Source organism: Fusarium solani (assembly GCF_023522795.1).
Source record: "Fusarium solani strain SB1 chromosome Unknown bctg00000010, whole genome shotgun sequence".
NCBI lineage: Eukaryota > Fungi > Ascomycota > Sordariomycetes > Hypocreales > Nectriaceae > Fusarium > Fusarium solani.
The window spans coordinates 1,588,567-1,610,410 of NW_027072147.1; the positions used below are offsets into that span (position 1 = coordinate 1,588,567).

Genomic DNA, 21,844 nt, shown 5'->3' on the forward strand with positions numbered 1-21,844 from the left:
CAAGGAATAACAGGGACGACGAAAACAGACCCAGCCAAAGCAAAATGGGAAGAAAGGTGTTGAACTGAGGTGAGGAGTGAAAAGCCCAGTGAAGCCAGGCTCCTCAGTCTTTGTCTTTATCATGCCGTCTACCTGTGGAACGCCGAAATAATGCTCAAATCGTCAACTGACAACGCGAGGCACGCAACTCTAGGTGCATTCCCCCTTCGCCCGATGTCAAAAGGACGTTGACTCCAGAACCATGCAAAACAGAAAAAGTGGTATTATCGGGCGGGCCCGCGCTGAAAACAAAGGAAGAAAGACAACCGACTGGGATGGTGGGAAACAAGTATATGGTTCGGAGAAATGATCGTGTCCTGCCATGGAAATGAGGTGGTGACAGCCTGCATTATATCCTCTGGTGATATACACAAAAGTGTTGGCGAAAAACAACGTGCTACTAAGCACTGCCGTAGGCGATTATTCTTCTCGAAGCAAGCCTGATCATCGAGGCGTCTTGCCCTCCTTTCGATCTGGATTCGAGTTGCTTTCGAATATGGCGCCAAGCCCGCTGAGTGAAAAGGGGTCGTTTGTTGAATGTAGCACCACCAGCCAGGCCGCCACAATGTTCACCAGATAGTGAAGCATGTAGGCGTGGGAGACGCCATACATGGCGGCGTAAAGAGCCGTGGCGAAAAGGAGTAGGCTAGTAACATAGCCAAATCCCCTGCTGACTTGAGGAACCATCTTCCCTGTCGTCAAGTTCTCCACGAGAAGAATAAACGGCATGATGGAAAGGACATTATGATGCGAAGAGAAGGGCGTGAGCCAATGAACTGCCAAGTTTCGAATCCAAACCGCCAGGATAGGCAGATTAATAGGGAGAATCCAGAGCATTAGGAGGAGAACAGAATGGGCGTAGTGGTAGTAGTTCGAGTTTGCATCCGAAGGGGCAGTGTTGTTGATACGAAGCGCTCGAATGACGGTAAAGAGCTGCACCAAGCATGCCACAAGATAAGCAAACTGATAAGGGATAAAGGTCGACACCAGGAACAAGAGAATCGCCGTCGTTATCATACGCCGCTTAGGGGTCGATGGCACAAATGCAGGAGATCTCGCGAGCCCCTGATCATCGGACGCCCCGGCCAGAGACAGCAGATTAAGCAACCCATAGAAGAGACCGAGTATCTGGGTCAGAAGCTTGGTCATGTAGTGAAGAACAGTGCAAACGCCGATGCAGACAACACCAATGAGGGGGACGAGGAACCAAAAGAAGGGGTCGTCCGTTCCAATCAAGATGTCATGTCGATGAAAGTCGACGCTCGAGGGAGCCGCATGCGCCTGCTCGAGAAACTTGCCGAGTCCAGAAAATGAAACTCCTTCAAGCGACATGGAGAGAAGTGTCAATGACACCAGCAACAGCGGAATTGACTGGCGAAGACACAAATCCAAGCTCTCTGAGAAAGAGATGAAGACGCCCGAGCTGTCGTAGACACGGAACTGCTTGCGCAGAACAAGAGTAACGGTCAACAGAGGGAATGCAGCAAAAACAGTGCGATACCTCATGTAGAGCTTGCCCAAGCTGCCCCAGATATCCGGCTTGATCTCCAAATGGACACTGGACTCGCAAGAGGGGTCGGCCCATAGCTGGAACGTGAGACCATTCTCGGGCTTCTGTTTCAGAGGAGGCGGCAGATAGGGGGCAACGCCATGAAGGCTAACATCGGCAGACTGCGCATTAACAAAGTACTTTGACTCGTACGGCCGGTCGAGATACTGGCGAACCAAGGGGCTGAAGAGAGCCTTTTCAACCTTGCAGCTTGGGCTTGTAATTTCCAGCTTGTAAGCGAGCAGAGCCGATTGCAGCGAGGGAATGGTGACCTCGACTGCCATGGGGCGGTTTGCCAGGAGGTCGATTGATACTCCAGACAGAATCAGCCCGCCAAGACCAATGTCCTGCTTTCTAGAAAATGCAGACTGATCGCTAAACTCAGCGATCAGGAAACCGTGAGTGTTGGAACTAGCCTTTTCTATAACTGCCACAAATTGATGTTCCGAGAGCAGGTCAAGGTCGTACTGAAGGTATGAAAAGGGAGCAATCTCTCTCTCGCGGTCGAGATAGAAGGGGAACTTTGTCGATGGGGTAGACGCTGGAAGCAGAATTCGGTCTGAAGCCGCGTTCTTACAAGCAAGCCTAGTCGAGCCACTGTCGTCGCTGGAAAGGTCGATTTGGAAGGGGTAGAGTGAGTTGGCTTGTCCGGACTGGAAAGGATACACACTGCAAAACAGAACCTCGAGCTTTCCGTTTTCGCCAGCCTCATCCAAGGGGGCATCCGTGAGAAGAGTAAAACGCTTCGACTCAGGCGAGCCCTGTGGTGGGACGGGAATTAAGTGTGCTCTTGGCTTTGACTGCTTCCCAATCTTGTTGAGAACGAGGCGCTCTCCGGCCGGGAGAATCGAGTTGAAATCGTCACCGAGTGTGAGAAGTGTCGTTGCCTCCTTGAAAGGCAGATCCTTATCCATGGTCGATTCCATTCCTGTAAGGAAGCGTTTCTTGAAAGTTCTCATCCGGTCGGCCCTTGGCCTAGTTTGTGAGCCACGATGGACGTCAACAATGTCGAAAAGTGTTCGCGCGATGACTTTTCGGAACTGGTCGCACCAAAGGATGGCTTGGTGGTCCATACTTGTCCAGACGGTCGGGATGCCCGTAGTGAAGACGGTAAAGCCATGTGTCGGAGGGACAAGAGACTCGAGACTCGCATAATCTGATGGCACAACCGTGTCCAAACCGCCGCCTGCGATTGAAACCAGAGTAACGTGCCACAAGGGATTGTTGTTAGCCCATTTTTGCGAGTATGCTCGACGCCAATAAGCGTTGATTTCGTCATAAATCTGAACGATCTGTCCATCGAATGTGACCGGGGGACGTGAGTGCGGTGCCGACATCGTAATAATCGTATTGATAGAGTTTGCCTGGTAATTGGACTGAACAAGCATGGCTCTCGCTACCACGCCGCCCATCGAATGCCCGAGAATGATTACTGAAGTTGGGTCGGGAAGATGATCCTCTCGAGAGACGCGTTGGGGATCGGAGTAGAGAGAAAGGATGTAGCGCACGGCCTCGTTGAGGTATTCGGCTTGATCGAGCAGCGTTTGGCCGTGAAATGCAGTTATATCTTCATTGAAATCTACCGTGAAGAAATCCAGGCTCCGGATGCCAGCATCGAGAGTGGCGTGGTCATGTTCGAGGTTATGATGAAAATAGTTTGCTGCTTCAGCGGCAATCGGACGAACCTGCTTGTAACTTCCAGCATTGCCAGGAATGAAAAGCACAGGGATACCTCGCAACTAAACACATGAGAATTAGCGGTTGACGTCGAAAGTAGTCTAGACTAAAAACTGTCGACCGCATGCTGAAGTAGAGGGGTTGTATGGGATATACCTTGTCCGGCTGCTCAATTCCTTGCTCTCGGTAAAGATACAACGAGTATTTTGTTGCGAAGCGCGTGTGCTCAGTGTCGAACTCGGTAAAGCGCACATATGACGGGCGCATATAGGACATTCGACATCCCTTGGGGTCCAGTTGGCGAGTCACGAGAGACCTGAGAATACCGATAAGGAGCGCGATGCCCAGGGCCGATGTGAGCAAGACAACGGGGGAGAAGCGCGAGGAACGGCGTGTGCGACGACTCGGAGAGGGAGACTGATTTGGCGTCCTGGCGAGAGCCATGTCGGGAGTAGAAGGAGCGGCAAGAGAGGTAGGTTTTAGGGTCGTCGTTGGTTGAGGCTCTTCGCGAGCATGGCCGTTGTGGCCATTGCGGCCGTTCGAGGGCTTCCAATTCAGGCTATCGGGTCGCCGGCTCCGTGTAGGTGAGGAACGCGTCTTTGAGCCAGAATCAGGGTCGGGGATGTCGGACTCGAGGGAGGATTCGTCACCGTCATCGGCCGACCCAGAGGAGCGCCTCTTCATGGAGAAGGCGCGTTAAGACTCGCCGCGAGCCTCTGACCAAGTACAAAGAGGATGAAGGTATATCGACCAGTGTCGGACGAGGTTCGCAAAGATCTGACGGTCGAGGCGCGAAGTCGGCAGAAGCGAGGTCAGATCGAGGACGAGGTCGAGGTCAAGGTCAAAGCCAAGATTGAGATCGAGAAGGCTTGGAAGGGTTAGCCAGGCTGGCACAGCTCGGAGAAGCACCCACCAAGACCAACGACAACAGGGGTCTGACGGGGGCTGTTAAAGGCGCAATTGAGCACGTCTGAGTGGAAGCCCAAGAGAGGCCTGAGTGCCCGGTCGCGAGCAGAAGCAACCGGGGTGGCCGGGATTGAACTTTGCTGGCGATTTAACTCACCTCGGTACCATGCAGCAGCGTTTGCGTTTGCGGTCAGAGGCTCCTGACAAGATCAAACGGCAGCGACAACGGTGACAACCACATTAGCACAACACCGCAGCGACTAGCTATCCGTACAGCAACAAGCACAAAAAGAGATGGTCAAGAAGATGGCCGCAACGCTTGGGCAAGGCGATACATGCCGATTCCCCGGTCCTTTCTGGAGCCAGTGAATGTGGGTGGGAAATTGGATGTTGATGGCTTCTCTGTCAGCCGAGTCGGAGCCACTTAGCGTTGCGTATCCCCTTTTTTTTTCCTTCTTCCCCCTGCGCGCACCCTTCCATCTGCTCCCGCGCCACACTCTAGAAGAACTGTCGCCCCAAGAGCCATCCAATGATTTAATCGCTTGCCATTTTCTCGTCTAGAGTTTCAAGGAAGTAGGTCAATCCCAACAAGCAGGGAATCCCTCATCACACATGGCTCGTGTTGTCGGCCTCGTTCCCGCTGCTGTTTAATTGCAGGCATGCCGGCCATTTAGAAGGATTGTTTCAATCTGCATTCAACAGACCCAACCCATCTACTCCACAGGCAGAATCATCCAAGATGTTGGTCCAAGACCCCTTCCTTCAGAGCCTTGGGTACCTCGGTCCGCCCATGTACCAAGACACAGCCGCTTGACTCAGCTACGTGGCTGTTGTTTCGGTTTCGAATTAGGTGGACGGGAGCGTTGAGTCCTCGTAAATCTGCGTCATCGAAGCAGGCTGATGCGACTGTTTTTACGCATACCTGCAACCTTCTTGCCTGTGAATGTACCAACGGCGGCACCAACCGCGTCACCTGAAATAGATGAAAGCTCACACGTCGAGCCCGGCTCCCACGTTCCGCGTCACCGCGCCATCCACTGTGGTCCCGCCCCTACCGCCGGCGCCTCTCCCTTTCCAGTTACCTCTTGACGTGGATAGCTTTGCTTGGACCATAGCCAAGTTTGGAGAGCCAAGACTGGAGATGTTATTCCGATCGAAGCTCTCACGCGGAATCGGCGGTTATCGTTCCTTTGTGGGGATCAAATGCGGTCTATCTGCTGGAAAGCAGCGCCGGCGTCTTCGCTTCTGCAACTACCTGCTGTATGGTCGCAACCGGCGACCCAAAGCTGGTTGAAAATGTGGTGGCTGGGAGCTCGAGGCATCCTGTAGGTGCTCGGGAGGTTGCGTCGCGTGCGTCCAACTGCCCGCCGATCCCTGACCACTCGTCAGCGAGCGCACAGAGGCATCATTTTACCTTGTTCTTTGGCTGATTGAGCGTGGACGACGCTAGTCAATGCTGTTAAATGGCGCCTTTTCTTTGAAGGGGACGCCGTTCGTATTAGCTTGATTACTTCACACAGCCGGTGACCAGTCTCCCTGTCGCCGTCAAAGGTACGTAGTTGTCTCTTTTCGGAGCCGAGTATGGGTCCTCTACGATGCGACAAATCAGTTTGGAGTATGCGCCGACTTGTGGTCATCCAGCTATCGCTCCGTACTTTTCGGGGGGGTTCCGCAATATCGAGGGTTACATCTATAATGGCCCTCCCGGGCATTTTCAATGCTGTGCGACCCCTTCAGCTCAATGTGCCTGCATCAGATCTTCCCCATTGGCTATACGATTTCCATTCTCCATATCGAGGTGGATGCTACGGGATTTCATGTCTTCAATCTTGTCTCGGTAACAGCCCCGGTAGTCGAATACCATAGCTCGGTAGTTGGCTAGATCTTGTAAATGCTTATCCCCTATCAGAGAGCTGAAGGCCCCTGTCATCCCAGTCGCGTTCACGTACACGCACCCAGCTATGCGAAGAGCAACTGACCAGAACAACTCGTTTCATATATTGAAAGCGCATTTATTCGAAATTTGGCGATTTCGGAATGCAGGTTTGCCAATTAGGCCTTGATCGCAAGTAGCAGGGTCCGTCTAGCTACTACATCACCGTCTACACGCAGATGCCTGGCCTCAGCTAGTGAATGTCAAGTCATGGCAACCATTAAACAGATTGATGGCCGCACGGTAAGCCCACATATATTGAACCAATACATCTTCATATCTGTATTTCTAACTATGTCTGTAGGTTCATCAAATACAATCTGGTCAGGTTATTGTTGACCTCTGCTCTGTTGTAAAGGAGCTTGTTGAGAACAGTGTCGACGCTGGCGCAACTAGTATAGGTTTGTGGACCACCAGCCCTTTCTCGGTTGCCAATTGAGGAGCCCGCTTCTTGTGTTTCATTCTCACACTTGGTGTCTGTAGATGTTCGTTTCAAAAACCAAGGTCTTGACCTCATCGAGGTGGCGGACAATGGAAGTGGCATTGCCCCTGCCAACTACCCGTCAGTAGCTCTAAAGCATCACACCTCGAAGCTTTCTTCATACTCCGACATATCCACACTACAGACATTCGGCTTTCGCGGCGAGGCTTTGGCCTCCCTGTGTGCCCTGTCCGTCCTCACTGTGACGACGTGCCAAGCTGGCGAAGCTCCTAAGGGGAGCAAACTCAGCTTCGAACCCTCAGGAAAGCTCAGTGGGACGAATGTTGTGGCGGCATCCAAGGGCACGACTGTCTCAGTCGAGCGTCTCTTTCACAACTTGCCAGTCCGGCGCCGGGAGCTTGAACGAAACATCAAGCGGGAGTGGAACAAGGTAATCGCCTTGCTCAACCAATATGCCTGCATCCAGACCAACCTCAAATTTTCTGTGTCTCAACAACCTACCAAAGGTAAAAGGATGCAACTCTTCTCTACTAAAGGAAACCCAACCACTCGGGATAACATCATCAACATCTTTGGGGCAAAGACCATGACAGTCCTGGTTCCCCTGGACCTGAGGCTCGAGATGCAGCCCTCAAAGGTCAGCCCTGCCTTGCAGTTAGATGTAAAAGACTCGGCAAGCTCAAAGGAAGTCCGTATCGTTGGCCATGTGTCGCGGCCTTCCCATGGTGACGGCCGACAAACCCCAGACCGTCAGATGTTCTTCGTCAACGGGAGACCCTGCGGTTTGCCACAATTCGCTAAAGCATTCAACGAAGTCTACAGATCCTACAACGCCTCTCAGAGTCCCTTCATTCTGGCCGACATTCAACTTGATACCCATATGTATGATGTCAATGTCAGCCCCGACAAACGGAGTATACTACTACACGATCAGAACGAGCTTCTTGACAATCTACGCACATCTCTTACAGACTTGTTTGACTCGCAGAACTACTCGGTCCCCACGGCACAGCTCCTGGCACCGAAGCCCAACCTCGAGAAACAGACCAACAGAGGCACACCCGCAGGGTCGCTCTCTGTACCTCGTAGCAACTCCCATCATGGCCCCCAAGATGATTCGGGATCAGAAGACGAAGTTGGTGGACATGAGAGCCCAGTAGTCAGAGTGCAAATAGGCCAGGCAAGGACCATCCGTGCGTCCAGGTCTTTGTCGAAAGACACGAGTGGCCAAAATCTGATTAGCGGTTGGGTGGAAATGAGAACAACGAGCCGAGCAGAAAAAACGAGCTATGAAACACCCACGTCTCGACCCCAGGGTCAATCAGATTCAAAAGCGTCGGCCAGCAAACAAGAGGAGCCAAGTTTGTTCCTTGAAAGCTCCTCGGATTCCTCAGAAAGCGACGAAAACGATTTTGACAAACCACTACCCGTCAGAGACTTCAACAAACGGTTAAAGGAAAAGACCGCTACAAGATCCAAACCTTCCACCGAGGCTACTGGTTCTCCGCCAGCAGTCGAAGATGAGCCTCGAATTCCTGCCGTCCAGCCCCTGAGACGTGGGCAGGACGACAATCACCACATCAGCCCGGTACGATCGACCCAAAGAGGGGCAGTCCCAGAAGTCACTACAGTCATCATTGGGAACGAAAGAGTGCAAGATCCCACTAGTCCCCTGCCCGACGTGGATGAGAGGGCAGCAGCCGACGCTGAAGAGATGGAGATTGATGAACCAAAACCGTCATTTGGAAACAGGCTGACCCAAATATTTGCTGCCGGAAGCAAATTGGCTACGGATCGTAGAGTGCCGCTCCAAGATGGCTCGGATGATGAAAGCGTTGAAGATTCTAGACCTGAACCCGAACATGAACCTGATTCTGACGACGAGGATGGGGATGGGGATGGGGATGACATCAGGAGCCGCGACACACCCGGGCTACCCAACGCGCCAAGTGATCACGGAGAAGACCGCGAGTTGGCCGATCCTTCGCCCAGTACCGAGGAAATGGACGATCAACCCCAGAATACATCGCTCACAAGCCCTCTTGCACCCATGTCCAGCGAAATCTTGACAGCGGAGCAGAAAAGTCAACCTCTCAAGGCCGGTGTACGCAAAAAGGATGCAACATCTCAAATTCTCCAGCACCTAAGGACAAGCGAACGATCGATCAGATCGCAAATGGCAAGTTGGGCTGGCCACCTCCCAATGGACAGCGGTCATTCACCAAGTGATGGTGAAGTGACAGATCTCGCTGCAGCTGATGCCGAAGAAAAGCTCTCTCTCACTATTGCAAGGAAGGACTTTTTGAAGATGAGAATTGCTGGACAGTTTAATCTGGGTTTCATCATTGCAGTCCGGCCGGCACAAGCGAGATCGGATGATGAACTTGAGCTGTCGGAGCATGACGAGCTGTTCATTGTTGACCAGCACGCGACTGACGAGAAGTACAACTTCGAAAGACTGCAACAAGCTCAGACTGTGCAATCACAGCGACTGGTTCACCCGAAACGGCTCGAGCTGGCCGCTCTCGAAGAAGAGATCGTGATGCAGAACATCTCAGCCATCGAGGCCAACGGCTTCAAGGTCCATGTTGACATGAGTGGTGACGAGCCCGTTGGCTCACGATGTGAAGTCTTGGCCCTTCCCATGAGCCGCGAGGTGACTTTCACCCTGACAGATTTCGAGGAGCTAATAGCCCTCCTCGGAGAAGAGTCGTCCGAGTCGAAACATGTCCCTCGGCCTTCCAAGGTCAGGAAGATGTTTGCCTCGAGAGCATGTCGGAGCAGTGTCATGATCGGCAAGCCCCTGACACAGGGGCAGATGGAGACGCTGGTTCGTCACATGGCAGACTTGGACAAGCCCTGGAACTGCCCTCATGGACGCCCTACGATGAGACATCTGTGTCAGTTGGACTCCTGGGACGGGAGAGGTTGGAAGGCAGACCAAGCACCAATGTCTTGGCGATCATACGTCGATGAATAGTACAAGTAGGCTAGATTACTAGGAGGCTAGGATGTCTCATGATAGGTATAATAGTGCATCATTCACAGCGAGACAGGAGTAGAGAATTGCAAGCTTAAAACCTTTTTTCATCGCATCCCAACACCATAACTACCTAGATATCTACCTTATTACAACACCTATCCGATCACGCCGTGTCCGCCAAAGAACCGCATCGCAACCAGAACAGGTATCTGACCCATAACATCAAAGCTGAACCATCCTACATAAAACTCATGACAGATATTCATCAAACCCAAAATTGCAAAACCCAAGATCCCCAATCAATCATCGCTCCCCGAGCGGATTACGTCCATCAAGGAAGGAAAACCTGTTTCCTGCAAAACCGCCTCGGCCCTCTTCAACCACCTTGCCACTCACACGTCGCTCGTACGTCGTTGACGAATACTTGTTGTAGTCGTTACCAGTCGACACCTTGCGAGTGTTGCCCACCATCATCACCGGAGGGGTCGCGCTCTTGAGATCGCCGTAGGGTCTGGCAGAGAAATCGGACTCGGGCTGGATGGAGCTCTGTCGATTACGGGGCGCAAATGCAGGCTTCTCATCGGCGATGTCCCTGCTCGCGCTGACTCGTCTGGCATTAGAACTGACTTCAGACAGTGAGTTAGCAGAGGGGAAGTAAGGCGTCTGGGCACGAGGGGGAGTCTCTCGCACGGCTGTCAGTGGGTTCAGACGAAGAGGATGGGGGCGAAGATCGTCAGCTGCATCTGACTCAAAGCCGTATGACGGGTTGTTCTCGTCACCATATTCAGAGTCGGAATCGTCGAGGTTGCCATAGCGCTGGGCCAAGGCCTCGTACGACTTGTTCTCTCGGTTCGCAGCACTGGTCTTGGCCGCTTCCATTTGACGATTCCGCTGGTTAGTTCGGGAGATGAGCGAATCCGTAGGCATCCACGTCTCAGTGAACTTAGCAGGTCGAGGCTGGCTTGTCCTGTTGTAGCTGCTCGCTGGTCGAGAACTGGGACGCTCATCCAGCGGGATCTCCATGTAAGCATCGTGATAGACTGAGCGTGTGGCTGATGTTCGAGTGGTTGCCTTTGATGCGGCCGAGTCACGGCGTTCACGACGAGGCGTAACTGGAACTTTGTGATACTGAGGGCTGGCCGGCGGGTTGCTTCGAGAGGCTCTGCTTCCAACAGTGGTGCTGGATCCATTTCGCGTGTGGGTAAATGGAACGGCACGCGGCGGCTCGATCCCATCATGAATGCCCTGGTGCGGGATGATAGACTGTCGGCGATCGCTTGCAGCCGTAGACATGCGGCTCTCGTGGTCCACGGTGCTGAATGTGGCCATTGACGACTTGTTTCTCTTGTGCTTGGGGCGTGCCGTCAGATGATCTTCGAGGGGGTTCATGTCTGGTGGCATCTGGCTAATCTTGCGGAACGTCCAGCACAGCCAACCTGCGATGCACAGCGTAATCACATGAGTTCCGCCAGACCCGAGTAGGGTGTACCAGACGGTAGGCCTGAAATAGTTCATGAGGCTCTGGTCCGAGAGGCGCGTTTGCCATTTATCACCATTGTTGTATACCGAAAGGGCGCCAAAGGCATAGAACGAGCAGGTTCCAAGATCCGAGACGAAAGAGAAGAGTTGATAGGCGGAAGAAGAGGCCGGCGCACGTGAAGCGGCGTCACGCGCAAGATGATAGATGGCATAGACACAGTGGATCATCACAACGCCAGGCTATACAAAATGATCAGTCCATGTCCATGCTACAGTGAGTTCCGGAGCTTACTGTGATTCGAAGGACCCAGCCCTGGAGCGCATCAGTCTTGGTGATGAGAATCATCAACGTCAAGATTCCAGCCGCGGCGATGAGCTGCAGCACACGCAGCGCACATTGGAGTCGACGTAGCCATTTGATAAAACTCTTGGTAAGAGGGCTCATAGAAGCATACTCGGTTGATCTATGTGTGAGAACCTCGTGCGCGCTACAAGGCCGTTAGAGATCGACAACTTGCGAAACATGGCGCTTGTCTCAATAGTACTTACTCTGGGTGCCTGTTGAAGGAGACGAGAGGTCCAGATGGCTTCTTTCTTGGCTTCGGAGGCGTCCAGCTTGCTCTCGTGACAGCCTTGGGATCGAACTTGGGCTCCGGGAAGCGAGAGTCGTGGCGCTGAACAGCGCTGTAGAGGAAAGGCGCCTGCGACGGAGGCATTGTTGGGCGTCGCAAGGCGATGCGCTTCGCGCGTGGAATGAATTGTTGATCAACGGTGGTTGAGCGATGTCGATGTGAGTTGACGGGAAATCCAGTCGGCGGTAGCGAGCCGACAATCGAGCCGGGACTTGGAATGCGATAGTTATCCGAGCGAAATAAGGCCCAACTGTTAGGATGGATACGAGAGCAATCGTCTCTGGTGAAGATGCCTAGTTTGTGGACACGCGGGGGTCGACCGGGTTGTCACGGCAACAGTCGGAGGTCGGACCCCGGTGAAGGCCGATCAGCCAGAACCAGCCAAGAAGACATGTCCGGCCAATCCAAAGAGTCACATCTCTGCCACTTGCTTGTTCTTCGCGTCATGATTTCTTGAATTGGCTTTACTCATGATGCCATTGACTATGACACGGCAGTTCAGCCGATTGATCTCGGTCCCTCAGCTGTCCCGGGTAGCTTGCTCAAGCCGCTTGTTCTCGTCGACAGTCCGCCAACATGGGAGCCGATCCCCGGATGCGCCGTTCCGTCTGGCGGTAGTGGGCTCCGGCCCGGCTGGATTCTACACCACATACCGGGTGATGGGCAAAGTCCCAGGAGCGAAAGTGGACATGTATGAGAGTCTTCCAGTGCCGTTTGGTTTGGTTCGTCATGGTGTCGCTCCCGACCATCCAGAGGTCAAGGTTGGCTACCCTACAAGACATGGAGCAAAAAAGATCGCAGCTGATCTTTCTACCCCAGAATTGCCAGGAGAAATTTGATGAGATTGCATCGTCTCCCAATTTCACCTTTATTGGCAATGTCTCCATTGGCCATCCCGGTCATTCCGCGAACCATTGTACTATAGAGTTGCAAAACTTGATGCGCCATTATGATGCGATTCTATTCGCATACGGAGCCTCAGAAGACAAGAAACTTGGGATCCCTGGCGAGTCGACACTGAGTGGAATCTACTCTGCCCGTGAAGTCGTTGGCTGGTACAATGGTCTTCCCGACTGCTCCAACCTCAACCTGGACCTATCACGGGCTGAGGAGGCTGTCATCATCGGTCAAGGAAATGTTGCCCTTGATGTTGCAAGGATGCTGCTGGAAGACATTGATGTTCTGAAAAAGACAGACATCACAGAACAGGCACTCGAGACACTATCCCGGAGTCGGGTCAGAAGAGTGCACGTTGTGGGAAGAAGAGGACCTATGCAGGTACGTTGAATATTAAGCGACACCGGAAGGGCAACGAATGAGACGCTGACGTCAAATTGTACAGGCTGCCTTCACGATCAAGGAGGTCCGAGAGCTGATGAAACTCGACCAAGTTGGGTTCTTACCATTCAATCGATCCCTGGTCCCCGAAGACCTCAAGACGTTGCCCCGTGCTTCCAAGCGGTTGATGGAAGTTTTGGTCAAGGGCTCGCCGACACCGGCTGAAAGTGCGTCCAAGGTGTGGTCTCTGGACAGCTGTCTCTCCCCAAGGCACTTCCTCGGAAACCAGGACGCACCCTCCAAGGTTGCGAGCACCGAATTCGACGTTACGGAGCTTGCAGATCCTTTCGACCCAAAGTCATCCGTCAAGGCAACCGGGCAAACCACCTTTCTCCCCTCCGACGTAGTCTTCCGTTCTGTGGGCTACAAGTCTGTGGCCCTACCGGGATTTGAGGATATTGGCATTCAATTTGATGAGCGTCGGGGTGTCGTTGACAACGACGGACTTGGCAGAGTCACGAGAATGGTGTCTGATACACACGCTGAAGGTATCCGGAACCAGCGAGTTCCAGGACTCTATTGTGCAGGCTGGGTCAAGAGAGGTCCGACTGGAGTCATTGCATCAACCATGCAAGATGCATTCATTACGGGCGAGGCAATCGCAGAGGACTGGCTCTCAGGTGGCCAATTCATGAACGCATCCGATGAGACGAGTGTGTGTGGTTGGGATGGGCTGAGGCAGGAGATAGGGCCATCGGCTTCTCAAGCCGTCGCATGGGATGATTGGCGTCGGATCGACCAAGCAGAAAGAAAACGAGGACAAAAGAACGGAAAGGAGAGAGAAAAGTTCACCAACACTGCGGACATGCTCGCGGTACTTGGATGACGCTCAAAAAGACGTTTTTAACTATTTGTATATCACATCACTCTGTACATCATAGATACTTAAGAGCTCTTGATCTTCTCGGTGAGCTCAGGGACCTTTTCGAACAAATCTCCAACCAGACCGACATCGGCGATCTGGAAGATGGGTGCATCCGCATCCTTGTTGATAGCGGCAATGACCTTGCTGTCCTTCATACCCGCAAGATGTTGAATAGCACCTGAGATACCAACGGCCATATATAGTTGAGGAGCAACAACCTTGCCGGTCTGTCCAACCTGAAGACTGTTATCGGCATAACCGCTGTCGACGGCAGCACGGGAGGCACCGACGGCAGCACCAAGAGCATCGGCCAGAGGTAGCATCACCTTGTCAAAGTCTTCCTTGGACTTGAGACCACGGCCTCCGGAGACAACGCGGCTGGCGGTGGAAAGATCGGGACGGTCCGACTTGGCCAGGTCCTCAGACACCCACTCAGTAGGCGACTCGGTCTTGGGGTCAACACCCTCCTCCACAGTAGCAGAGCCACCCTCAAGGGCAGCAGCGGCAAAAGCAGTTCCTCGAATAGTGACGACCTTGATGGAATCTGACGACTCGACGGTGGCGATCGCATTGCCGGCGTAGATGGGTCGGACAAACGTGTTCTCGCCCTCAATCGCCGTGATATCGGAAATCTGCTGCGAATCGAGAAGAGCAGCAACTCGGGGAGGAGGTTCTTGCCGAACGCGGTGTGGCCAGCGATGACGTGAGTGTAGCCGCCCTTCTTGATGTTCTCAACTAGGAGAGGGGCATAGTTTTCGGGGAGACCCTGATTGAGTTGTTAGTCTGTGCCTATGAGGTCGAGGATGTACTCTGCGACGGTGCTGACCTTGTCGTAGGCGCCGTTATCCACGGCGATAATCTTCTCGACGCCCTCAGCCTTGGCGGCCTCCTCTGCAACAGACTTGATGTTGCTGCCAGCGATAAAGCCATGAACCGTTCCACCGAGCTTCTTGGCAGCTGTAAAGGCGCTCAATGAGCTGTGGTTGAGCTGTCCATCCTTCTGCTCCAGAATGGCCAGGGTCGACAACAGCCTTTGGCGGGCTTGTGCGTTGAGGCTATAGGCATGGGCGCGACCCATGAGGCCAGTGGCCTGCTTCGCCAATACTCGTCTCGCAGTCGGAAGCATCTTGTCGGTGGAATTGGTTGCGTGGGTTGGCCAGCTGCCAACTCTAGGAGGAGATGATGGCTGTTTAAGGCACTCTGTGAGTCGGCGACGGCTGGTGACGGCCCGAGGTAGCGGCCGACTTGATCGCTCTTGGGGCGCCCCCGTCATCGGCCACTCGCCGGGAACTGACGGCAGGTGCGACGGAAATGCCGAGCCGACTTGAGAGGACAATCACATGATCACGGAGAGGTGAAACACGTGACTGATAAGAGTCACGTGATATAGCTGATCCCCTGCTGGCGCTGCGCGTTCAGGATGCAGTAGCCAGGAAGCTGAATGCCAGTCAATCTCCCCGTTCCTGTCGCGCCAAAATTTCTCCAAGACGCGACCCATCCCATCCATCGCCAGACTCCATCAACATCACGACGCTAGTGGCATCGATTTCCCAACGGCACACCAACCAACAGTCACGTCTGCTGTTGCGCGACATTCCCTGTTCGCCTGTCTCCGCGCAACGCCTTCGTCGCGCGCGCTCGATTGACCGTCTGTCGTAACCCGTCGCCCGCGACCCTTGGCCGATCGCGATCCTCATCAAGATGGATGACACTGCGACCTACGGCTCGCCCGGCAACGGTGCTTCGCCTAACAGCAATCCAATCCTTGCGCAACCTCCTTTGCAACCAGACCCAAGTGCTGGCGATGGTGAAGGTACGCGCGCATTACGCTCTGTCCCTGGCCCCCCCGTTTATGTTGCTGATGGGTCATCTAGATGTCCAGATGTCAGAGGGACTGGCAACCGACTCAAACATTAAACAGGACAGCACGACTCCTGCTCCAGGTAGGATGAATTGATGATAGTTGACGGAGAGTTTGCTAAGATTGCTAGCTCGCGGCGATGAGGAGATGAACGATGCGCCTGATGCCAAGGGCAAAGATGAGGCGGCTGGAGGCACTGATGGTCAGGACAAGTCAAAGGAGACAGCCGAGTCTGCTGCTCGTGAGCACCTCATGACCCAGACACACGCGATTGTCCTTCCTAGTTACAGCACTTGGTTTGACATGAACACCATCCACGATATCGAGCGCAAGGCGATGGCCGAATTCTTCAACAACCGAAACCGTAGCAAGACACCCGCTGTCTACAAGGACTACCGCGACTTCATGATCAACACATATCGTCTCAATCCCGTTGAATACTTGACGGTGACCGCCTGTCGCCGAAACCTGGCTGGTGACGTTTGCGCCATCATGCGCGTTCATGCTTTCTTGGAGCAATGGGGATTGATCAACTACCAGGTAAGACATGTGGCTTGGCGACTTATCGTGATCATTTCTAACTCTTAGCAGGTTGATGCTGATCAACGTCCCTCGCATGTTGGACCCCCCTTCACCGGCCATTTCAAGATCATCTGCGACACCCCCCGAGGTCTTCAGGCATGGCAGCCCTCTGCTGACCCAGTGGTCTTGGAGGGCAAGAAGAGTCAAGATACCGACAACAAGGCCAACGCGACCGCGCCAGCGAAGGCCGATCAGAATCTCGAGATTGGACGTAACATCTACGAAGCCAATGCTAAGAACACTCTCATCACTAAGACGGAGGGCAAGACGAATGGAGAGACTCCTGCTACTAATGGTGTTCCTGGGTCTGAAGATGCCACCAAGACCTCTATTGCGAAGGTTCACTGCCATCAGTGTGGAAACGACTGTACCCGAATCTACTACCACAGCAACCACACCGACGCGAACCCGAAGGCCAAATACGATCTTTGCCCCAACTGCTTCACTGAGGGTCGCCTGCCTGCCAACCATACCAGCAACATGTATGTGAAGATGGAAAACCCCACATACACATCAACTCTCGACCGGGACGCCCCGTGGACGGATGCCGAGATCTTGCGACTGCTCGAAGGTCTCGAGCGGTTTGATGATGACTGGGGTGAGATTGCCGAGCATGTCGGGACCCGCACGCGGGAGGAGTGTGTCCTTCAGTTCCTGCAGCTGGATATTGAGGAGAAATATCTTGATTCGGAGGCCCCCATCAGTGGTCCTACTGGGTTGTCGATGCTTGGTCCTCAACAGGGACAGCTTCCCTTCAGCCAAGTGGATAACCCTGTGATGTCGGTCGTTGGATTCCTGGCCAGTCTAGCCGATCCAGCTAGCACGGCTGCGGCGGCGAGCAAGTCCGCTGAAGAGCTCAAGCGAAAGCTTCGCAAGCAGCTGGATGGCGAAAAGGCTGGCGATGAAGCCAAGGCTAACGGTGACGGCAAGACCAAGGCTGATTCGATGGACATTGATGTCCGCCAAGAAACAACCACCACAACCACGACGACGACCACAACAACGACAAAGACAAGCGCGCTTGCTTCGATCCCTCTGGCATCAATTGGCGCTCGGGCGGCAGGATTTGCATCACATGAGGAGCGAGAAATGACACGATTGGTGTCTGCTGCATCTAATGTGACTCTCCAGAAGCTGGAAATGAAGCTGAAGTACTTTGATGAGATGGAGGCTGTACTGCGCGCAGAGCGACGAGAGCTTGAGCGGGCGCGTCAACAATTATTCCTCGACCGACTGGCTTTCCGCCGAAGAGTGCGTGAGGTCCAAGAAGGCCTCAAGGCTGCGGCAGCGGCTGGCGGCGAGCAGGGTGTACGCATGGCCCAGGATGCTATGAACGAGGGTGACCGATTGAGCTTCCAGCCGGCACCTGGAGCGCAAGCCGTTCCACCTCCAAGCAACGATGGCCAAGTGAAGAGCTACGAAGCTTAGAAGCTTGGGTTAAGAATGGCACAGCACGAGACAGGAAATGGGAAAAGCTGATGTGACAGGACAGATTGGGTTCAATGCCGATGATGGCGTATGATTGGCGCGGGGGATCGGAGTGTATTGATTGACTTGGTCCAAAGGTGCCAACTTGTCACGGAGTCAACGCCACTGGTTTGCAGTCACTGTCACGGACAGGCCATGACAGAGGTCTAGATCAGAAGAGCCGTTGCAGGCCGTCAAGCAGTTGGAAATACCGACTGGGTGGCTATCCGGGGATGCATTGCCAAGGCAATGGGCATGCATGGCGATATAATCAGTTGCGAAAGGGTGTACTATTATGTGGTATAGATGCCTTGGTCGTTGTTTTTTTGCTACCCCGGCTGTTTTTTACTGACATCCTTGTTTGTGAACATGGGGCGAATAGGAATGATTTACATATGTAGTTGATCTATTTGTTTTGCAGTCTGTTTTGTCCGTTGAACACTATGCTCAGGATTCGGGATCCCCATCCTGCCACAACGTATTCCCACGCATTGCCTTCATTCAAGTGAGATCATTGCATGCGGTGCCGAAACTAGCGCGGGTAACTACCGACCCCGTGGGAGGATCTGTCGAATCGGTTCGGTCGAGTTCCGGACGGGGCCGGGCCAGCGGGACGGTACCAGTGTGAGTGCAGCTGTTCCGAGAACGCCCACGTAGGGTACTGGGCCTATGGAGGGCAGAGGAGACGCTCCGTGAGGTCGTGGATATGATAGAGATCCTGCAGGCTTGCGTGGGACGTGGGCCAACGAAACTTGCAAAGGGGACGTGGATTTCACTCCACTTCAACAAGGTGGTGGTGAACTTACAGCAGGGAGAGCCAATTGGGATGAGGATAGTGATAGAGAATTGTTATGAGAGAAGAAGAGTGAAACCTGACGAGTGTTATAGGAAAGTGGTCTAATGTTAGCCGAGCATTGACAAACTATAATCCTTACAGCACTTTATAACCTCTCAGATATTGTAGTTGGAGAAGGGATAGTTCATACCCCAGAAGAGCCTCAAGCTTGCCTCGGAGAGAGTGGATCTAGATCGTTCGAGATAAAGCGGCATGATTGGCCGCTTTCCCTTCCTTCCTTTGAACTGTCCCGACGAAGGCATGTACGTACCTTCTCCGTGGGTTGCACCTGCCCTGGCGGCCCTTACCGTTGTACCTCGGCCCAAGGCTGATGCGGGGTGACGTCCTCGGTCGCGGTCACAAGCAGCCAAGGACAGGAAAGAGCATTGGCGCGGACTACGTGCCCCCCTGCCCCTGCCCATGGGACATCGTCGCATCCGACTCCATACTCCACCACGAGCTCATCACGCCCATCTCGTTGCTGCGCACCATTGACTGCCCCCCGGAGATATTCCCGCCTTGCCCCTGGCTTCGCCTCCACTGTCGGTACTCGTCTGAACCTGTCTAGCCGTTTCCCCTCCTGGGTCCGTCTCTCTTCCCCAGTTGCTACCGCTCTCAACCGAGGCCGAAGTGATAAGCGCAGCTTGTCCCACGTCCGTGTCGACTGTCAACCGGTCTTTGGATACTCTTGTATAAAAGGCCGACATCGCCGCCTCCGCCCTAAAAGGCCCTCTCCTGCCTCTCGGTTCTTCCAGACCCTTTTCCTGTTCGCGCCGGCCATGTTGACTCTAGCCCGCTCGTCCGCCTTGAGGAACAGCTTCCGTCACTTGACATCAGCACGCGCCGTAAGTTGGCCCTCCCCATTGCCATGCAACCTACACCGATCTGTTTGCTCTTCATGGAAGACTTTCACATGCTTCGGATTCCATCTAGGACATGGAATAGAATGAATGCTCTTCTGTCATCTTCCTATTCTCTGTTCAGGTGGATGCCGAGTCATGGCCGGGCGGCGGGAACTACATCCAGCCGCCGGTGCTTGTGATCGGCCGCACCACGGCTCCGGCCGCCCAGCGATGCCTCGGTCGCTTTCCGAACGGCCATTTTCACTCCTTCCCTCGTTTTGCATATCTTCATATTCGTCGCCCAGCAGCAATCTTCTATAATTACAAACCTTTCTTTTCGCTAACTCACCTTCAGGCACAGACTCTCATCATGGCCCCAGCTAAGCGAGCCAACAGTTCCTCTGCCTCAGGTATGCCACTCCCAGTGTCAAAGAGCGATTGTGTCTTGAACCGGAATACTGATGCGCCGCGGTCTTAGGCTACGTCGAGGATAAGTCCAAGGGCCCAATGCTTAGGTGGCAGGACTCCCTCCCTCGTCTGCCTGTGCCATCGCTCGATGAGACCGCCCGACGCTATCTTAAGTCCCTTCATCCGCTCCTTACACCCGCCGAGTACGAGAACAGCAAGAAGGCTGTCGAGGAGTTTGTGCGCCCTGGCGGTGTCGGCTCAAAGCTCCAAGACAAGCTCGTCGCCCATCGCGAGGACCCCAAGACCAAGAACTGGATCTACGAGTGGTGGAATGATGCGGCCTACCTGTCTTATCGCGACCCGGTCGTTCCCTATGTCAGCTACTTCTATTCCCACCGCGACGACCGACGCAGACGAGATCCTGCAAAGCGCGCCGCTGCCATCACCACCTCAGTTCTTGAGTTCAAGAAGCAGGTCGATGCTGGCACCCTCGAGCCCGAGTACATGAAGAAGCTCCCCATCTGCATGGATAGTTACAAGTGGATGTTTAACGCTTCCCGTGTCGCTGCCAAGCCTGCCGACTACCCCGTCAAGTTCTCTGCCGAAGAGAACAAGCACATCATTGCTATTCGCAAGAACCAGTTCTTCAAGATCCAGCACGAGGTCAACGGCCAACAGCTCAACACCTCGGAGCTTGAGCAGCAATTCAAGCACGTTTACGAGGTTGCTCGACGCGTCCCAGCTGTCGGCGCTCTCACCTCGGAGAACCGAGATATCTGGACTGATGCGCGCAACATCTTGCTGCAGGCCAGCCCCAACAACAAGGCCGCTCTTGAGGCTATCGAGTCAGCCTCTTTCGTCGTGTGTCTGGACGATGCCTCCCCCGTTACTCTTGAGGAGCGCGCTCACCAGTACTGGCACGGTGATGGTGCTAACCGATGGTACGACAAACCCCTGCAGTTCATTGTCAATGACAACGGCACCTCTGGTTTCATGGGCGAGCACTCAATGATGGACGGAACTCCTACTCACCGCCTGAACGACTACGTCAACGACCTCATCTTTGGCAATAAGCTCGACTACTCCAACCCCAGTGTCCGATCCAACTTGCCCGACCCTCAGCTCGTCAAGTTCGAGATCAACAATGAAGTCCAGGCCGAAATTGACCGTGCGACCAAGGATTTTAACGAAGTTATCGGCAAGCACCAGCTTGCTGTCCAGGCCTACCAGGGCTACGGAAAGGGCCTCATCAAGAAGTTCAAGTGCTCCCCCGACGCCTATGTCCAAATGATCATCCAGCTTGCCTACTTCAAGATGTACGGCAAGAACCGCCCTACCTATGAGTCTGCTGCCACACGCCGCTTCCAGCTTGGTCGTACCGAGACATGCCGAACTGTCTCGGATGAATCGACGGCTTGGTGCAAGGCCATGGAAGATGCTTCAGTTGATGAGAAGTCTCGTGTTGACCTATTCCGCAAGGCCATCAACGCCCACCTCGAGTACATCACCGCCGCTTCAGACGGCAAGGGTGTTGATAGACACCTCTTTGGCCTCAAGAAGCTTCTTGAGCCCGGCCAGGAGGTCCCTGCTATCTACAAGGACCCTGCCTATGCTTACTCCAGCTCATGGCATCTGTCCACTTCTCAGCTGAGCTCTGAGTTCTTCAACGGCTACGGATGGAGCCAGGTCATCGATGCCGGCTTTGGCATTGCCTACATGATCAACGAGAACAGGTATGTAACCAGACTTTTATCTTCTTAGAGCGCAGTACTAACAACATATGATAGCCTTAACTTCAACGTTGTCTCCAAGGGTCTAGGCAGTGACCGCATGAGCCACTACTTGAACGAGGCCGCCAACGATATGCGCGAGCTGCTGACACCCACTCTTGAGCCTCCCAAGGCTAAGCTGTAAGAATGTGCATCTTCAATGTTTCTTAGACGGAGTTATGCCAATTTTACATATGACACAATACTATGGCTGGGTAGTTTAGATATGGTATCGGG

The 21,844-nt window shown here is 53.7% G+C and overlaps 7 protein-coding genes across 7 annotated transcripts; 4 read left to right on the top strand and 3 right to left on the bottom strand.

Moving 5' to 3' along the window:
• Nucleotides 1-483: 483 nt before the first annotated feature.
• Nucleotides 484-3,949, bottom strand: MRS44_014585 (uncharacterized protein; the record flags this gene model as incomplete). The annotated part of the gene is made up of 2 exons (XM_046274159.1): nt 484-3,327; nt 3,422-3,949. 2 exons carry the CDS (start codon nt 3,947-3,949, stop codon nt 484-486), a joined length of 3,372 nt encoding a protein of 1,123 aa, XP_046127290.1.
• Nucleotides 3,950-6,314: 2,365 nt separating this feature from the next.
• On the top strand, nt 6,315-9,526 carry MRS44_014586 (uncharacterized protein; the record flags this gene model as incomplete). The annotated part of the gene is made up of 3 exons (XM_046284722.2): nt 6,315-6,347; nt 6,409-6,505; nt 6,588-9,526. The coding sequence occupies 3 exons, from the start codon at nt 6,315-6,317 to the stop codon at nt 9,524-9,526; spliced, it is 3,069 nt and encodes a 1,022-aa protein (XP_046127289.1).
• A 306-nt stretch (nt 9,527-9,832) lies between these two features.
• On the bottom strand, nt 9,833-11,724 carry MRS44_014587 (uncharacterized protein; the record flags this gene model as incomplete). The annotated part of the gene is made up of 3 exons (XM_046272274.2): nt 9,833-11,248; nt 11,301-11,496; nt 11,558-11,724. The coding sequence occupies 3 exons, from the start codon at nt 11,722-11,724 to the stop codon at nt 9,833-9,835; spliced, it is 1,779 nt and encodes a 592-aa protein (XP_046127288.1).
• A 389-nt stretch (nt 11,725-12,113) lies between these two features.
• On the top strand, nt 12,114-13,804 carry MRS44_014588 (uncharacterized protein; the record flags this gene model as incomplete). Its single annotated transcript, XM_046277282.2, has 3 exons — nt 12,114-12,401; nt 12,460-12,918; nt 12,983-13,804. The coding sequence occupies 3 exons, from the start codon at nt 12,114-12,116 to the stop codon at nt 13,802-13,804; spliced, it is 1,569 nt and encodes a 522-aa protein (XP_046127287.2).
• Nucleotides 13,805-13,863: 59 nt separating this feature from the next.
• MRS44_014589 (uncharacterized protein) lies at nt 13,864-14,969 on the bottom strand (the record flags this gene model as incomplete). Its single annotated transcript, XM_065618473.1, has 3 exons — nt 13,864-14,475; nt 14,547-14,609; nt 14,670-14,969. The coding sequence occupies 3 exons, from the start codon at nt 14,967-14,969 to the stop codon at nt 13,864-13,866; spliced, it is 975 nt and encodes a 324-aa protein (XP_065474545.1).
• A 575-nt stretch (nt 14,970-15,544) lies between these two features.
• MRS44_014590 (uncharacterized protein) lies at nt 15,545-17,714 on the top strand (the record flags this gene model as incomplete). Its single annotated transcript, XM_046284721.2, has 4 exons — nt 15,545-15,656; nt 15,718-15,786; nt 15,835-16,244; nt 16,296-17,714. 4 exons carry the CDS (start codon nt 15,545-15,547, stop codon nt 17,712-17,714), a joined length of 2,010 nt encoding a protein of 669 aa, XP_046127285.1.
• A 1,653-nt stretch (nt 17,715-19,367) lies between these two features.
• Nucleotides 19,368-21,752, top strand: MRS44_014591 (uncharacterized protein; the record flags this gene model as incomplete). Its single annotated transcript, XM_046271433.2, has 4 exons — nt 19,368-19,433; nt 19,534-19,840; nt 19,909-21,571; nt 21,626-21,752. 4 exons carry the CDS (start codon nt 19,368-19,370, stop codon nt 21,750-21,752), a joined length of 2,163 nt encoding a protein of 720 aa, XP_046127284.2.
• Between the last annotated feature and the right edge of the window lie 92 nt (nt 21,753-21,844).